The sequence below is a fragment of the Trachypithecus francoisi genome, unplaced genomic scaffold, assembly GCF_009764315.1.
Source record: "Trachypithecus francoisi isolate TF-2019V2 unplaced genomic scaffold, Tfra_2.0 Lachesis_group12, whole genome shotgun sequence".
Lineage (NCBI taxonomy): Eukaryota > Metazoa > Chordata > Mammalia > Primates > Cercopithecidae > Trachypithecus > Trachypithecus francoisi.
The window spans coordinates 4,734,111-4,750,379 of NW_022681457.1; the positions used below are offsets into that span (position 1 = coordinate 4,734,111).

General features: G+C 52.2%; 2 protein-coding genes across 13 annotated transcripts in view; one reads left to right on the top strand and one right to left on the bottom strand.

Annotated features, from left to right (window-relative positions):
* Nucleotides 1-2,386, bottom strand: part of TEAD2 (TEA domain transcription factor 2) — a 24,362-nt gene extending 21,976 nt beyond the window's left edge. For 3 of the 7 annotated variants that reach the window (XM_033224005.1, XM_033224003.1, XM_033223999.1), the window contains exon 1: nucleotides 2,307-2,370. The gene's annotated coding sequence lies outside the window, so the exon portion shown is untranslated. Of the gene's footprint in view, nucleotides 1-2,266 lie in introns of all 7 variants that reach the window. The other 4 variants (XM_033224004.1, XM_033224001.1, XM_033224000.1 and 1 more) reach the window with 3 other exon arrangements.
* On the top strand, nucleotides 120-16,269 carry DKKL1 (dickkopf like acrosomal protein 1). Of its 6 annotated transcripts, none has more exons than XM_033224011.1 (5): nucleotides 129-394; nucleotides 4,423-4,595; nucleotides 5,362-5,502; nucleotides 5,646-5,738; nucleotides 15,870-16,269. In XM_033224011.1, exons 1-5 carry the CDS (start codon nucleotides 364-366, stop codon nucleotides 16,179-16,181), a joined length of 750 nt encoding a protein of 249 aa, XP_033079902.1. In that variant the 5' UTR covers nucleotides 129-363; the 3' UTR covers nucleotides 16,182-16,269. The 6 variants fall into 6 exon arrangements, with proteins under 6 accessions (XP_033079906.1, XP_033079902.1, XP_033079904.1 ...); XM_033224013.1 differs by lacking the exon at nucleotides 129-394 and adding an exon at nucleotides 2,423-2,503; XM_033224014.1 differs by lacking the exon at nucleotides 129-394 and adding an exon at nucleotides 2,994-3,327.

Genomic DNA, 16,269 nt, shown 5'->3' on the forward strand with positions numbered 1-16,269 from the left:
GGACTCTGGACCACTGGGTCTGAGGGAGGAGGGGCTCTGGGCCTGGTCTTCTGGGTCTGAGGGAGGAGGGGGCTGGGGACCTGGACTCCTGGGCCTGAGGGAGGAGGAGCTGGGGGGTACTCCTGGGTCTGAGGGAGGAGGATCTGGGACCTGGACTCCTGGGTCTGAGGGAGGAGGGACTGGGGCCTGGACTTCTGGGTCTGAGGGAGTGGGGGCTGGAGGCCTGGACTCCTGGGTGTGAGGGAGGAGAAGGAGCTGGGTTTCTGGGAAAGTTGAGGAGGATGGGAGTGTTCTCAGGGTTTCCAGAGGAACTCAATCGTGGTGAAGTCACAATGATTACCCCAGAGTGACTACCCCAGAGTAATGCCGAGGGCCATGAGGGCTAAAGGTTCGGGTATGAATTATGGGTTTTAAAGAAGACAGGAGGCAAAAGCTAATGGTGGGGAAGGAAGGTGTGGGTGAAACTTTCCCAGTCCCACCCCAAGAACAGGTGCTAGGATGTGAGCAGCAGCTGCCAGAAAAGAAGAGGGGCTAAATAAGACTGAGGGAAGGTCTAGAGAGACGGAGACAGAGACTCAGAGAGAGAAGGGGACAGAGACCCAGAGAGGGGGTGGGGACAGAGACCCAGAGAGAGAGGGGGACAGAGACCAGAGAGAGAGGGGGACAGAGGCCCAGTGAGGGGGGGGACAGAGACCAGAGGGGGGAACAAAGACCCAGAGAGAGGGACAGAGACTCAGAGAGAGAGGGAGACAGAGACCCAGGGAGAGGGAGAGACAGAGACTAGAAAGAGAGGGACAGAGACCAGGGAGGGGGGGACAGGGGCCAGAGGGAGGGGACCAGGGACACAGAGAGAGAGGGAGACAGAGCCCCAGAGAGAGAGGGGGCAGAGACCCAGAGAGAGAGGGGAACAGAGACCCAGAGAGAGAGGGGGCAGAGACCCAGGGAGAGGGAGAGACAGAGACTAGAAAGAGAGGGACAGAGACCAGGGAGGGGGGGACAGGGGCCAGAGGGAGGGGACCAGGGACACAGAGAGAGAGGGAGACAGAGCCCCAGAGAGAGAGGGGGCAGAGACCCAGAGAGAGAGGGGAACAGAGACCCAGAGAGAGAGGGGGCAGAGACCCAGAGAGAGAGGGGGCCAGAGACCCAGAGATAGAGAGAGACAGAGACCCAGAGAGAGAGGGACAGAGACCCAGAGAGAGAGGGGAACAGAGACACAGAGAGAGAGGGACAGAGACCCAGAGAGAGAGGGGGCCAGAACCCCAGAGAGAGGGGGACAGAGACTCAGAGAGAGGGCAACAGAGACCCAGAAAGAGGGAGACGGAGACCTAGAGAAGATAGGGACAGAGACTCAGGGCAGCAGCTGAGGCCGAGACCAGGAGAGACACACAGAACCACAGGCTGGGGGACTGGGGCGCCCTGCCATCAAGAGAGCCAGAACAAAGGGCCCAGGCGTCCCCTCCCCCAGCTTCCCACAACCCCCATCAGGGGAGGGGCTTGCCGGCCAGGGCGACTCCCCTCCGGCACCGGGCCCCGCCCCTCCCCTCCCCCGTGCGCCGTGGGCTCTGATCCAACTCAAGTTCCCAGCGACTTTCCGGAGGCCAGGAACAGGGAAAACTTTTTCCAATACAGTCAGATCCCGCCTCCCCGGAGGCTCCATATCCTCCATAGCTTTCCCAGGACCCCAGAGTCCAGGTCCCTATTCCCCTCCTCCCACGGACCCTAGCAGACAAAGACCCCGGGCCAAGCCCAGTGGCGCTGCGGCGTTCAGGACCCCCGTAGGCCAAAATCCCAGCCCAGCCCTCCCCCATGTGGCCAGACAAAGGGACGGTGGAGCCGGGTAAGAAAGGTCCCCCTAATTTCCCGCCCCCGACCCTAAACCTCCAAAGAGGCAAGGCTTAAGATCCAGAAAGCCCCGTAACCTCACCTCGGCCACCCCAGAGGCCCTCCCTTCTCCGTAAGAAGGACCAAATGCCCCCTAGATTACACATGGGGTCCTTCTCACTCCAAAGTGACACCGCCGCAGACACTCGCACGCCCCACACCCCGCCAGCGCCCTTGGCCCGCACCCGCTACTGCGCGCACGCCCAAACTCAGACCCAGCCGCAGTCACCCTAACTCCGGCCAGAGTTCCCACTCCTCAATGAGGCTCGGTCACGGGCGCAAATTCGGGGCCCGGGCAAAAAGAGGACTGTGAATCATTCAGAGACGGTCCCGCAAACGCACGCCTCACCTCCTAACCAGCAACTCCCCACCCCAACTCACACACCCCAAAGCAGGATCCCCGACTCCCGCCGGCGCCTTCCTACCTCCCGGCCTGGGGCTGGGTAGCCGCGGGCGGGCGGGGCGCTGCGAGGGAGAAAGTTGCCGGGAGCTTTGTTTGGGAAAAGTGGGAGGGACCGGAGGGGGGGCGGGCCCGGCCGGCGGACAGCGGGAAGGGGGATCCGACGGTGACAGTTTGGAGGAGGATTTTTGCTTTGGGAGAGATTAGTCTATCTCGGGGCTGGTAGGAACTCAGGATTTGGATGCTTGGGAAAGGAGGGGAATTGGGGATTCGGACTCCAAGTCTGAGGGAAAAGGCTGATAGGAGCCAGGAACCCCTGGTGTGAGGGAGGAGAGGCTAGGGGCTGGGACTCCTGGATCTGGGAGAGGAAAGGGCTGGAGATATGGGCTCCTAGGTCTGAGAGGGGACGGGGCTGGGCACCTGGAATCCCGGCTACCCTCTAGTGTTTGCGTATTGGGGGTGTGGAAGTGATACGAATACAAAGAATCTTTACTGTTCAGCCCTAAGGGTTTTGTGTGTGTGTGTGTGTGTGTGTTGTTGTTGTTGTTTTTGAGGATTGGGGTCTGGGGATGGGTTTTGACTGATGCCTATGACAACATGGTTTCCTTGTGACCTCACCACAGTTAAGAGTCGTGGGCAGGACCACCGGGAGTTTATTGGAGGCCCACGTAAGTGCAGATTCTTCATCTACAGGCGCTAGTGGACTGGAGACGGCTGGCGGCTGTCCCAGGACTGGGAAGAGCGCTTTGGTGCCTGAGAGAAGATGACTTAGGGCCCGGTCCCTTAAGGGTGAAGGGCTGGGTGTTCAAAATTAAGGGACTAGAGGGGGCTGGAGTCCGGACCTGAGGTCCTCAAGGATAAGGGAAGTCTGATTCCGGGTTCATTGGAAGATGAAATATACGGCTGGATTTAGGGTTTCGGGAGAGAACGGGACTTTTTAGTGGAACCGGAGCGGGAAAACCAGAAGGGACACGGAGGAAAGGTTCCGAGACAGATACAAAATTAGAGTGAGAACTAAAAGGGCTGCTCGTACTCCGGTGTCTCCAGTAAGAGGAGCCTAGGAGTGGAACTCGGGGTGCCGAGGGCAAGCTGTGGGACGCAGGGGTAGGGGCCCAGTGCAGGGGCGTGGCTTTCAGCCAAGGGGCGTGGCCATCTGAGATACGGCGGGACTCCGAAACGAGGGCCGCAGAGAACACCTCCAAGGACTTGGTCTCCAGGACTGAGGTCAACTGACAGGGGCGTGGTCTGACGGCGTGGGCGTGGCCAGGGACCGAACTCACGGCTCTGGCTTAAGGGGTGTGGTGAACGAAGGATGGGGCGGGGCTCTGTCACCAAGGGCGTGGTCATGGAATAGAGGCCGGGGCTCCTGGGTCAGGCCGTCAAGTTTGGAGCGTGGTCAGACAATAGGGGCGTGGCTACGGCTCGCGGAGCGCGACCAACTCTCCAGACCAGACCTGGGCTCGAGACCATAACTGTTCGGGTTTAACAGTCCGTGGGCGGCCGGAATCCGGGAGTCCGGTGACCGGGCTGTGGTCTAGCATAAAGACGGAGCCCAGAAGAAGGGGCGGGGTATGGGAGAAGGTGAGGATTGAGATCTGGTCGTGAATGTGGGCGAAAGTGAGGGAAAGACCATTGGATGAGGCCGGGTGCTGTGGCTTACGCCTGTAATCCCAACACTTTGGGAGGCCCAGGTGGGCGGATCACTTAAGGAATTCGAGACCAGCCTGGGCAATGTGTTGAAACCCCGTCTCTACAAAAAATACAAAAATTAGCCGGGCGTGGTGGTGCGCGCCTGTGGTCCCAGCTACTTCGGGGGGCTGAGGTGGGAGAATCACCTGAGCCCGGGGAGGTCGAGGCTGCAGTGAGCTGTGATTGTGCCACTGTACTCCAGCCTGGACGACAGAGTCTCGGTCTCAAAAAAAAAAGTACATGAGACAGAACCCAGAAGGGCCGGACCTGGGAGAAGAGGGGGCTTGGCAGGGTAGAGGGTGTGGGAGTAGAAGAAAGAAGCAGTGGGGGAAATGAGCGCGGTGTGAGAGTTGCCTGAACTGGGGAGGCGGCCTGGGCAAGGTGCTGGAGACGGGCATCTTGGGTGGGGGCGTGGCCACTGTGAGGGGCTCTGACCCCGACCCTTGCCACAGCCTCCCCGCCTGCCCCCACAATGCGGCATCGGCTGGTCCTGCTGCTGCTCCTCTCTGCCCTGGTGACCCCCTCCACTGCAGCCCCTATCCACGATGCTGATGCTCAAGAGAGCTCCTTGGATCTTACAGGCCTCCAGAGCCTACTCCAAGGCTTCAGCCGACTTTTCCTGAAAGTAAGTGATAGCGGAGGGATGGGGAAAGAAGTACTGAGAAGAGGTTCAGGGACACAGAGTGGGAGATGGTTGGGGGCCAGGCAGGGGGACAGGCAGGATGAGAGTCAAAGGGACAGAGAGAGAGGGCAACAGGGAGACCAAGAGATAGGAAGAGGGAAGGGGCTGGTCCCAGGCTATAATCGCAGCACTTTGGGAGGCTGAGGCAGAAGGATCATTTGAGCCCAGTAGTTGGAGACCAGTCTGGGCAACATAGTGAGACCCTCATCTGTACAAAAAAATATAAAAAATAGTTGCAGGTGCATGCACCTGTAATCCCAGTTGCTTGGAAGGCTGAGGCAGAAGGATCCCTTGAGCCCAGGAGGTTGAGGCTGCAGTAAGCCATGATCGCACCACTGCACTCCAGCCTGGTTGACATAACAGGGAGACCCTGTCTCTAAATAAATAAAGATATACGTACATAAATAAGAGAGGAAAGGTAACAGGCAAAGAGAGAGGGAGACGGGACAGAGACAAGAGACTGGGGAAAGAGACATGAGGAGAGGGGGATGCGGACAGACAGGGATAGTAAGGCAACGGGACTGAGAAGACAGACAGAATTGATGGCAGATGGAGGCCGCAGGTTAGGCCCTAAGTATCAGAGGGCAGAAAGTAAAGGGGATGGGAGGGACTTGGGGCCAGGCCTCGGGAGCATCCTAGCGGGGCTATAGAAGGGGCTGTACTAGGCGGATGAGGTCCAGCAGCTCACCAGTCCCTCCTCCGGCCCCAGGGTAACCTGCTTCGGGGCATAGACAGTTTCTTCTCTGCCCCCATGGACTTCCGGGGCCTCCCTAGGAACTACCACAAAGAGGAGAACCAGGAGCACCAGCTGGGGAACAACACCCTCTCCAGCCACCTCCAGATAGACAAGGTGCCTTTGCAGGGAAGCCCTTCCTGGAGTCCCCTTGGGATCCCTCCATCCCTCCATCCCTCGTGCTGCAGTATCTGTTGGGAGGGAAGGAGGGCAGAGGAGGAAAGCAGGTTTGCTCTCACTCTCTCATCGGATCCTCACAGATGACCGACAACAAGACAGGAGAGGTGCTGATCTCCGAGAATATGGTGGCATCCATCCAACCAGCAGAGGGGAGCTTCAACGGTGACTTGAAGGTTAGGACATGCCCCGCCGTCAAAGTGTCAGGCCCAAACATTTTCTTTTTTTTTTCTTTTTTTTTTTTTTTGAGACAGAGTCTCGCTGTGTCGCCCAGGCTGGAGTGCAGTGGCCGGATCTCAGCTCACTGCAAGCTCCGCCCCCCGGGTTTACGCCATTCTCCTGCCTCAGCCTCCCGAGTAGCTGGGACTACAGGCGCCCGCCACCTCGCCCGGCTAGTTTTTTCTATTTTTTAGTAGAGACGGGGTTTCACCGTATTAGCCAGGATGGTCTCGATCTCCTGACCTCGTGATCCGCCCGTCTCGGCCTCCCAAAGTGCTGGGATTACAGGCTTGAGCCACCGCGCCCGGCCTTCTTTTTTTTTTTTTTTTTTTTTGAGACGGAGTCTTGCTCTGTTACCCAGGCTGGAGTGCAGTGGCCGGATCTCAGCTCACTGCAAGCTCCTCCTCTCAGGTTCATGCCATTCTCCTGCCTCAGCCTCCTGAGTAGCTGGGATTACAGGCGCCCGCCACCACGCCTGGCTAGTTTTTTCTATTTTTTAGTAGAGACGGGGTTTCACTGTGTTAGCCAGGATGGTCTCGATCTCCTGACCTCGTGATCCGCCCGTCTCGGCCTCCCAAAGTGCTGGGATTACAGGCTTGAGCCACCGCGCCCGGCCTTTTTTTTTCTTTTTTAAAGCAGAGTCTTACTCCGTTGGCCAGGCTGGAGTGCAGTGGCGCAATCTCAGCTCACTGCAACCTCCGCCTCCCGAGTTCAAGTAATTCTCCTGCCTCAAGCTCCCTAGTAGCTGGAATTACAGGCGCCCGCCACGACGCCCGGCTAATTTTTATTATTTTTTTAGTAGAAATAGGGTTTCTGCATGTTGGTCAGGCTGGTCTCGAACTCCTGACCTCAAGTGATCTGCCCACCTTGGCCTTCCAAAGTGCTGGGATTACAGGCATGAGCCACCATGCCTGGCAAGGCCCTAACATTTTCTGTAGTTTAGGAGGACAAGAACTGACCCTCCTACTCCTCCGTGTGGAACTTCCTCCTTCTGAGCCTGTTTTGCCGTCTCTCAAGTTGGGCAATCCAACTGTCAGAAATGAGATTTTTCGACCTCAGAATACATCCCCAAGGGTTTGGTAGACCGTAGAGGGCTTTGTGAGTGTCAAAGTGGTTTTCTTTTTTTTTTCTTTTTAAACTACATAATAGTCAATCAAAGTGTTTCTATGAGCACCAAAATGTCTTATAAACCAAGAAGGGTTCTTAATTCTAAGTGATTGGAAAGCTTCACCCTCATACACCCCAAAGTGTGTTTTTGTCTCAAAGTAAGTCCTCTGCAAACTTCAGAGTATTTTTCTTTTTTTTTTTTTTTTGAGACGGAGTCTTGCTCTGCCACCCAGGCTGGAGTGCAGTGGCCGGATCTCAGCTCACTGCAAGCTCCGCCTCCCGGGTTTACGCCATTCTCCTGCCTCAGCCTCCCGAGTAGCTGGGACTACAGGCGCCCGCCTCGTCGCCCGGCTAGTTTTTTGTATTTTTAAGTAGAGACAGGGTTTCACCGTATTAGCCAGGATGGTCACGATCGCCTGACCTCGTGGTCCACCCGTCTCGGCCTCCCAAAGTGCTGGGATTACAGGCTTGAGCCACCGCGCCCGGCCTCCAGAGTATTTTTCACTCTATCCCAAAGTGGTTGGTAAACGTCTCCGTTATAAACTCCAAAATGTTTTTTGTTGTTTGTTTTGTTTTGTTTTTTGTTTTTTTGAGAATGGAGTCTTGCTGTGTCACCCATGCTGGAGTCCAGTGACACAATCTCAGCTCACTGCAACCTCCACCTCCCAGATTAAAATGATCCTCCCACCTCAGCCTCCCAAATAGCTGGGACTACAGGCACGAACCACCACACCTAGCTAATTTTTGTATTTTTAGTAGAGACGGGGTTTCACCATGTTTCCCAGGCTGGTCTCAAACTCCTGAGCTCAGGCAATCCACCCACCTCTGCCTCCCAAAGTGCTAGGATTACAGGCATGAGCGACCACAGCCAGCCCAAAATTTGATTTTTTTTTTTTGTTGAGATGGAGTTTCACCCTGTCACCCAGGCTAGAGTGCAATGGCACAATCTCAGCTCACTGCAACCTCTGCCACTGAGGTTCAAGTGATTCTCCAGACTTAGCCTCCCAAGTAGCTAGGACTACAGGTACACACCACCGCGTCTGGCTAATTTTTGTATTTTTAGTGTAGATGGGGTTTTACCATGTTGAGCAGGCTGGTCTTGAACTCCTGACCTCAGGTGATCTTTCTGCCTTGGCCTCCCAAAGTTCTGTGATTATAGGCATGAGTCACTGCGCCTGGCCCAGTATGTCATTTTTAATACTGAAGAGCTTTATGAATGCTAAATAATTTGTGTATTTTGCCTTTGGTAAACTTTTCTTTTTTTCTTTTTTGGAGACGAAGTCTCGCTCTTGTCCCCCAGGCTGGAGTGCAATGGCACGATCTTGGCTCACTACAACCTCCACCTCCCGGGTTCAAGCGATTCTCCTGCCTCAGCCTCCTGTGTACCTAGGATTACAGGCACCTGCCACCACGCCTAATTTTTCTATTTTTAGAGAGACAGGGTTTCATCATGTTGGCCAGGCTAGTCTCGAACTCCTGACCTCAGGTGATCCAACTGCGTCGGCCTCCCAAGGTGCTGGGATTACAAGTGTGAGCCACCATGCCCGCCCACCTTTGGTAAACTTCTACAAGTGATTGTAATCATGAAGTGCTTTGCAAAATCAGGGCATTTTTAATCCTGAAAAGTTTTAAGAAACCCAAAGAGCTTGATAAATCCATATGATACCCATGTACACCCATGCAATATCTTCATTTTTAAAATGTTTATTTAAAATTTTATTTTAAAAATTTCAGGCCAGGTGCAGTGGCTTACACCTGTAATCCCAGAACTTTGGGAGGCTGAGGCAGAAGGATGATGAGCCCAGGAGTTTGAGATCACCCTGGGCAATACAGCAAGTCCTCATCTCTAAAAAAAAATTTAAAAAGTAGGCCAGGCACTCTGGCTCATGCCTGTAATCCTAGCACTTTGGGAAGCTGAGGCAGGCAGACTGCCTGAGCTCAGGAGTTCGAGAACAGCCTGGGCAACACAGTGAAACCCTGTCTCTACTAAAATACGAAAAATTAGCTGGGCATTGCGGCCTGCACCTGTAGTCCCAGCTACTCTGAAGGCTGAAGCAGAAGAATTTCTTGAACCCGGGAGGAAGAGGTTGCAGTGAGCCAAGATCATGCCACTGCACTCCAGCCTGGGAGACAGAATAAGACTCTGTCTCCAAAAAAAAAAAAAAAAAAATCAAAAAAGCAGCCAGGTGTGGTGGTGCATGCTATGGTTCCAGCTACCCAGGAGCCTGAGGTGGGAGGATTACTTGAGACCAGGAGGTTGAGGCTAAAGTGGACCCAGATCATGCCACTTCACTCTAGCCTGGGCAACAGAGTGAGACTCTGTCTCAATCAATCAATCAAAATTTCAAGCCTACAGAAATTTTTTTTTTTTTTTTTTTTTTTTTTTTTTTGAGACGGAGTCTTGCTCTGTCACCCAGGCTGGAGTGCAGTGGCCGGATCTCAGTTCACTGCAAGCTCCGCCTCCCGGGTTTTACGCCATTCTCCTGCCTCAGCCTCCTGAGTAGCTGGGACTACAGGCGCCCGCCACCTCGCCCGGCTAGTTTTTTGTATTTTTAGTAGAGACGGGGTTTCACCGTGTTAGCCAGGATGGTCTCGATCTCCTGACCTTGTGATCCGCCCGTCTCGGCCTCCCAAAGTGCTGGGATTACAGGCTTGAGCCACCGCGCCCGGCAGAAAAGTATTTTTTTTTAAAACATATTTTATTATTTTGGAAACAAGTCACCCTGTGTCACCCAGGCTGGAATGTAGTGGTGCCATCTTGGCTCACAGCAACCTCCACCTTCCAGGTTGTGGAAAGTAAAGAAGTTTCTCTGTAAAGTTTATTTTTATTAAATAATAAATCATAAGTGTTAGAGATAATTTTTTATTTTTTATTTTTTATTTTTTTTTGAGGCGGAGTCTCGCTCTGTCGCCCGACTGGAGTGCAGTGGCCGGATCTCAGCTCACTGCAAGCTCCGCCTCCGGGTTTTACGCCATTCTCCTGTCTCAGCCTCCCGAGTAGCTGGACTACAGGCGCCCGCCACCTCGCCCGGCTAGTTTTTTGTATTTTTAGTAGAGACGGGGTTTCACCATGTTAGCCAGGATGGTCTCGATCTCCTGACCTCGTGATCCGCCCGTCTCGGCCTCCCAAAGTGCTGGGATTACAGGCTTGAGCCACCGCGCCCGGCCTGATAATTTTTTAAAACTAACTTTTTTTAAGCCTCTTTGCTTTGTGTTAATAACTCTTTCTTAAACTGTATCTTATGTAGTTGTTAGATATAAGGAAATAAGTACATTCTGTGTCCTTGTAATTTTTTTTTTTTTTTTTGAGACAGAGTCTTGCTCTGTCCCCAGGCTGGAGTGCAGTGGCGCCATGTCGGCTCACTGCAAGCTCTGCCTCCCAGGTTCACACCATTCTGCCTCAGTCTCCCTAGTAGCTGGGACTACAGGCGTCCGCCATCACGCCCCGCTAATTTTTTTTTTTTTGTATTTTTAGTAGAGACGGGGTTTCACCTTGTTAACCAGGATGGTCTCGATCTCCTGACCTCGTGGCCTCCCAGAGTGCTGGGATTACAGGTGTGAGCCTCTGCGCCCGGCTTGTGTCCTTGTACTTTAACCAAGATATTTGGTCTTGACATGCTCAAGCATGTCCCGGCTCACAGCTTATGCCCCTTCCTCATTAGGAAATGTTATTACTTCTCTAAGTCTTTTTGCAAGCAACTTCCTCTTTTCCTTTGTTCTCCATTGCCTTTACTTATTTAAGAAAGTTTTTTAAGTTGTTAGCCAATTGGGTTTAGCTTAGACTGTGAGATCCAGCTCCAACCAATGGAGACACGACATAGCAGTAAGGACCCAACACATAAGGGACAAATATTCCTGCCTTTTTTTGTTCATTGTGCTCTTGCGGCAGGATTGCTGATGGGCAGCACCCTTTCTGCAAAAAGTAAAATTGCCTTGCTGAGAAAACTTTTTGTCTGAATGCTGATTTTTCCTTGCGACACCAAGAAATAAGCATTTTAATTCTAACACAGATTCAAGCAATTCTCCTGCCCCAACCTCCCAAGGAGCAAGGATAACAGGCATGCACTACAACATCCCGCTAATGTGTCTTTTGTTTGTTTCTTTTTTGTATTTTTAGTAGAGAAGAGGTTTTGTCATGTTGGCTGGGCTGGTCTTGAACTCCTGACCTTGGGTGATCCGCCCACCTTGGCCTTCCAAAGTGCTGGGATTACAGGCAAGAGAATTTTTTTTTTTTATTGAGATGGAGTCTCGCTCTGTTGCCCAGGCTGGTGTGCAGTGGCGCGATCTCAGCTCACTGCAAGCTCTGCCTCCTGGGTTCACGCCATTCTCCTGCCTCAGCCTCCCAAGTAGCTGGGACTACAGCACCCACCATCACGCCCGGCTAATTTTTTTGTCTTTTTTAGTACAGATGGGGTTTCACTGCGTTAGCCAGGATGGTCTCGATCTCCTGACCTCATGATCCACCCGCCTCAGCCTCCCAGAGTGCTGGGATTACAGGAGTGAGCCACCGTGCCCAGCCTGTATCGTTTTCTTAATGACTTACCTTAGTTTCTAACAAATCCGTGGTACAGTAAGTTATATTAAGACATAGTATTTTTATGGTTTCTTTTTTTAATTATTATACTTTAGGTTCTAGGGTGTGTGTGCAGAACGTGCAGATTTGTTGCACAGGTGCATGTGCCATGGTGTTTTGCTGCACCCATCAGCCTGTCACCTGCATTGGGTGTTTCTCCTGATGCTATCCCTCCTATAGTCTCTTTTCCATAAACCAAAATTTCTCAAGGTTGGCATCATTGGCATGTGAAGCTGGATAATCTTTGTTGTAGGAGCTGCCCTGTGCATTGTAGGATGTTTGGTAATATCCCTGGGCTCTATACCCACTAGAGAGAAGTTGCCTCCTGCTGGGCACGGTGGCTCACACCCGTAGTCCCAGCACTTTGGGAGGCAGAGACAGGGGGATCATGAGGTCAGGAGTTCAAGACCAGCCTGGCTAACACGGTGAAACCCCATCTCTACTAAAAATACAAAATATGGGGCCAGGCGCGGTGGCTCATACCTGTAATCCCAGCAGTTTGGCTGAGGCAGGCAGATCATGAGGTCAGGAGTTCGAGACCATCCTGGCTAACACAGTGAAAGTCCGTCTCTACTAAAAATACAAAAAAATTAGCCAGGCTTGGTGGTGGGCACCTGTAGTCCCAGCTACTCGGGAGGCTGAGGCAGGAGAATGGCGTGAACCTGGGAGGCAGAGCTTGCAGTGAGCCGAGATCACGCTACTGCACTCCAGCCTGGGCGACAAAGCGAGACTCCATCTCAAAAAAATAAATAAATAAATAAATACAAATATGGCCAGGAGCGGTGGCTCATGCCTATAATTCCAGCACTTTGGGAGGCCGAGGTGGGTGGATCACCTGAGGTCAGGAGTTTGCGACGAGCCTGACCAACATGGAGAAACCCTATCTCTACTAAAAATACAAAATTAGCCAGGTATGGTGGCGCGTGCCTGTAATCCCAGCTACTCGGAAGGATGAAACAGGAGAATCATTTGAACCCAGGAGGTGGAGGTCACAGTGAGTGAAGATAGCACCATTGCACTCCAACCTGGGCAACAAGAGCGAAACTCTGTCTCAAAAAATAAGTAAATAAATAGGCTGGGTATGGTGGCTCACACCTGTAATCCCAGCACTTTGGCAGGCCAAGGCAGGTGGATCACCTGAGGTCAGGAGGTCGAGACCAGCCTGGCCAACATGGTGAAACCCTGTCTCTACAAAAATACAAAAAATTAGCAGGGCGTGGTAGCAGGCAACTCTAACCCCAGCTACTTGGGAGGCTGAGGTAAGAGAAATGCTTGAACCTGGGAGGCAGAGGTTGCAGGGAGAGGGGATTGTGCCATTGTACTCCAGCCTGGGTGACAAGAGTGAAACGCTGTCTCAAAAAAAATAAAAAATACAAATACAAAAAGTTAGCTGGGCGTGGTGGCAGGCGCCTGTAATCCCAGCTACTCGAGAGGCTGAGGCAGAAGAATTGCTTGAACCAGGGAGGCAGAGGTTGCAGTAAGCTGAGATTGTACCATTACACTCCAGCCAGGTGACAGTGTGAGGCTCTGTCTCCAAAAAAAAAAGAGAAGTAGCCTCCTGACCTGCACCCAATTTTTGGTTGTAACACCCAAAAATCTCTCCAAACTTCAGTTGAGAACCCCCGGCCTAGATTGTGGCTTCTTAACATTTTATCTATTTTTATTTTTTTTATTTCTGAACCATATGACAGTAACCGGCTGACATCACGACACTTCACCCATAAATACTTCAGCAGACACTCCTGAGACTGATATATTCTCCCACAAGGCCACACTACCATTTTGTTTCTTTTTCTTCTTTTTTTTTTTTTTGAGACCAAGTCTCACTCTGTTGCCCAGGCACAATCTCAGCTCACCACAACCTCCATCTCCTGGGGTCAAGCGATTCTTCTGCCTTAGCCTCCTGAGTACCTGGGATTAAAGATATGTGCTACCGGCCGGGCGCGGTGGCTCAAGCCTGTAATCCCAGCACTTTGGGAGGCTGAGACGGGCGGATCGCGAGGTCAGGAGATCGAGACCATCCTGGCTAACACGGTGAAACCCCGTCTCTACTAAAACATACAAAAAACTAGCCGGGCGAGGTGGCGGGCGCCTGTGGTCTCAGCTGCTCAGGAGGCTGAGGCAGGAGAATGGCATAAACCTGGGAGGCGGAGCTTGCAGTGAGCTGAGATCCGGCCACTGCACTCCAGCCTGGGCGACAGAGCGGGACTCCGTCTCAAAAAAAAAAAAAAAAAAAATGCATGCTACCGCTCCTGGCTAATTTTTGTATTTTTAGTAGAGACGGGATTTTGCCATGTTGGCCAGGCTGTTCTCAAACTCTCGACCTCAGATGATCCACCCATCTCGGCATCCCAAAGTGCTGGGATTACAGGCGTGAGCCAAAACACCTGGCCCACAGTACCATGTTCACACCCAAGAAAATGTGGCTATCAAACTGTTTTGGGTGTTTGTTTGTTTGGAGGTGGAGTCTCACTCTGTCACCCAGACTGGAGTGCAGTGGTACAATCTCAGATCACTGCAACCTCCACCTCTCAGATTCAAGAGATTCTCCCACCTCAGCCTCCAAATAGTTGGGATTACAGGCACACACCACCAAACCTGGCTAATTTTTGTATTTTTAGTAGAGATGGGGTTTCACCATATTACCTAGGCTGGTGTCAAACTCCTGATCTCAAGTGATACACCCGCCTCAGCCTCCCAAAGTGCTGTGATTACAGGCATAAGCCACCATGTCTGGCCTATCAAACTGTTACTGTGGTATTACTTTGCTAGGGCTACTGTAACAAAGTACCACAAACTGGGTGGCTCAAACAGAAATTGATGGTCTCACAATTCTGGAGGCTGGATATTCAAGATCAGGATGTCAGCAGGGTTGGTTCCTTCTGAGGCTGTGAGGGACAATCTGGTGCTTTGCTGGCCACCTTTGGTGTTCTTTGGTTATGAAAGCATCATCCTGATCTCTGCCTTTGTCTCCATCTTCTGTACTCCCTGTGTGCATTTGTGTCCGAATTTTTCCTTAGCATAACACCACCAGTCACAGGCCAGGCACAATGGCTCACACCTGTAATCCCAGCACTTTGGGAGGCTTGGCGGGCGGATTACCTGAGGTCAGGAGGTCGAGACCAACCTGGCCAACATGGTGAAACCCCGTCTCTACTAAAAATGCAAAAATTAGCTGGCATGGTGGCATGCCCCTGTAATCCCAGCTATTCTGGAGGCTGTGGTGGGAGAATCACTTGAACCCAGGAGGCAGAGGCTGCAGTGAGCCGAGATTGTGCCACTGCACTCCAGCCTGGGCTACAGAGAGAGACTCCATCTCAAAAAAAAAAAAAGAAAAAAAGAACACCAGTCATGTTGGATTAGGGCCCAACCTAATGACCTCATCTTCACCAATTATATCTGCAATGAATCTAGTTCTAAATAAGGACACATTCTGATGTATTAGAGGTTAGGATTTCAAAATATGAATCTGGGGAGGAAAGAATATGGTTTCTGGATCTTGCTCTGTTGCCCAGGCTGGAGTGCAATGGCACGATCTTGACTCACTGCAGCCTTCGCCTCCCAGGTTCAAGTGATTCTCCTGCCTTAGCCTTCCGAGTAGCTGGGATTACAGGAGCGCACCACCACACCCAACTAATTTTCATATTTTTGGTAGAGACGGGATTTCATCATGTTGGCCAGGATGGTCTCAAACTCCTGACCTCAAGTGATCTGCCCACCTCAGCCTGGAAGAAGTGCTGGGATTACAGGCATGAGCCACCAGCCACTGCATCTGGCCAGAAGGAAACAATTTAACACCTAACAATCTCCTGCAGGGCTTCTCAGACCTCATCTTACTAAAAGGCAGACTGACTCAGCAGGTCTGGGTGGGGTGGGACCTATTAATTTGCATACCTAACAACAGCAGCCCACCCTTTGAATTGCAAGGACCAAATAGACACTCAGTCCATATTCAAACTTTCTCCCTCGACTCAAAGCTGTCCTTGAAAGCTTTTGATCCATGATCAATGAAGGATCACACATTGCATTTATGGTCATGAGTCTTCAGTAAACCCAAGAGCTTTTAGTCCCAAAGTGCTTTGTACATTTCAAACTGCTACCCTCTAAACCTCAGAGAGGATTTAATCCTAAAGTGCTCTATAATCCCAACAGGCATTATAATCCCTGAAGTGCTCTATTACCTCCCTTTTGAAAGCCCTCAAATTTTCCAATCCCAAAGCATTCTATAAACCTCAGAGTATTTGTAATCCTTAAGTGTAAACCCAAGTGCTTTGTAAACCTCAAACAGGGCTTTTGAACCCGCAAAGCATTCTGTCATCTGCAAAGTGGGCTGAATAGGTCAGTGCGGACTGACCATCCTGGGGTGCTATTTGGAGTATGAGAGGGTCTCCTTGTTCTTCCTCCCCAGGTACCCAGGATGGAGGAGAAGGAGGCCCTGGTACCCATCCAGAAGGCCATGGACAGCTTCCATGCAGAACTCCATCCCCGGGTGGCCTTCTGGATCATGAAGCTGCCACGGCGGAGGTCCCACCAGGATGCCCTGGAGGGGGGCCACTGGCTCAGCGAGAAGCGACGCCGCCTGCAGGCCATCCGGGATGGACTCCGCAAGGGGACCCACAAGGATGTCCTAGAAGAGGGGACCGAGAGCTCCTCCCACTCTAGGCTGTCCCCCCGAAAGACCCACTTACTGTACATCCTCAGGCCCTTCAGGCAGGTGTAGGGGTGGGGACTGGGGAGCACCTGCCTGTAGCCCCCATCAGACCCCACCCCAAGCACCATATGGAAATAAATTTCTTTCTTACATCTAA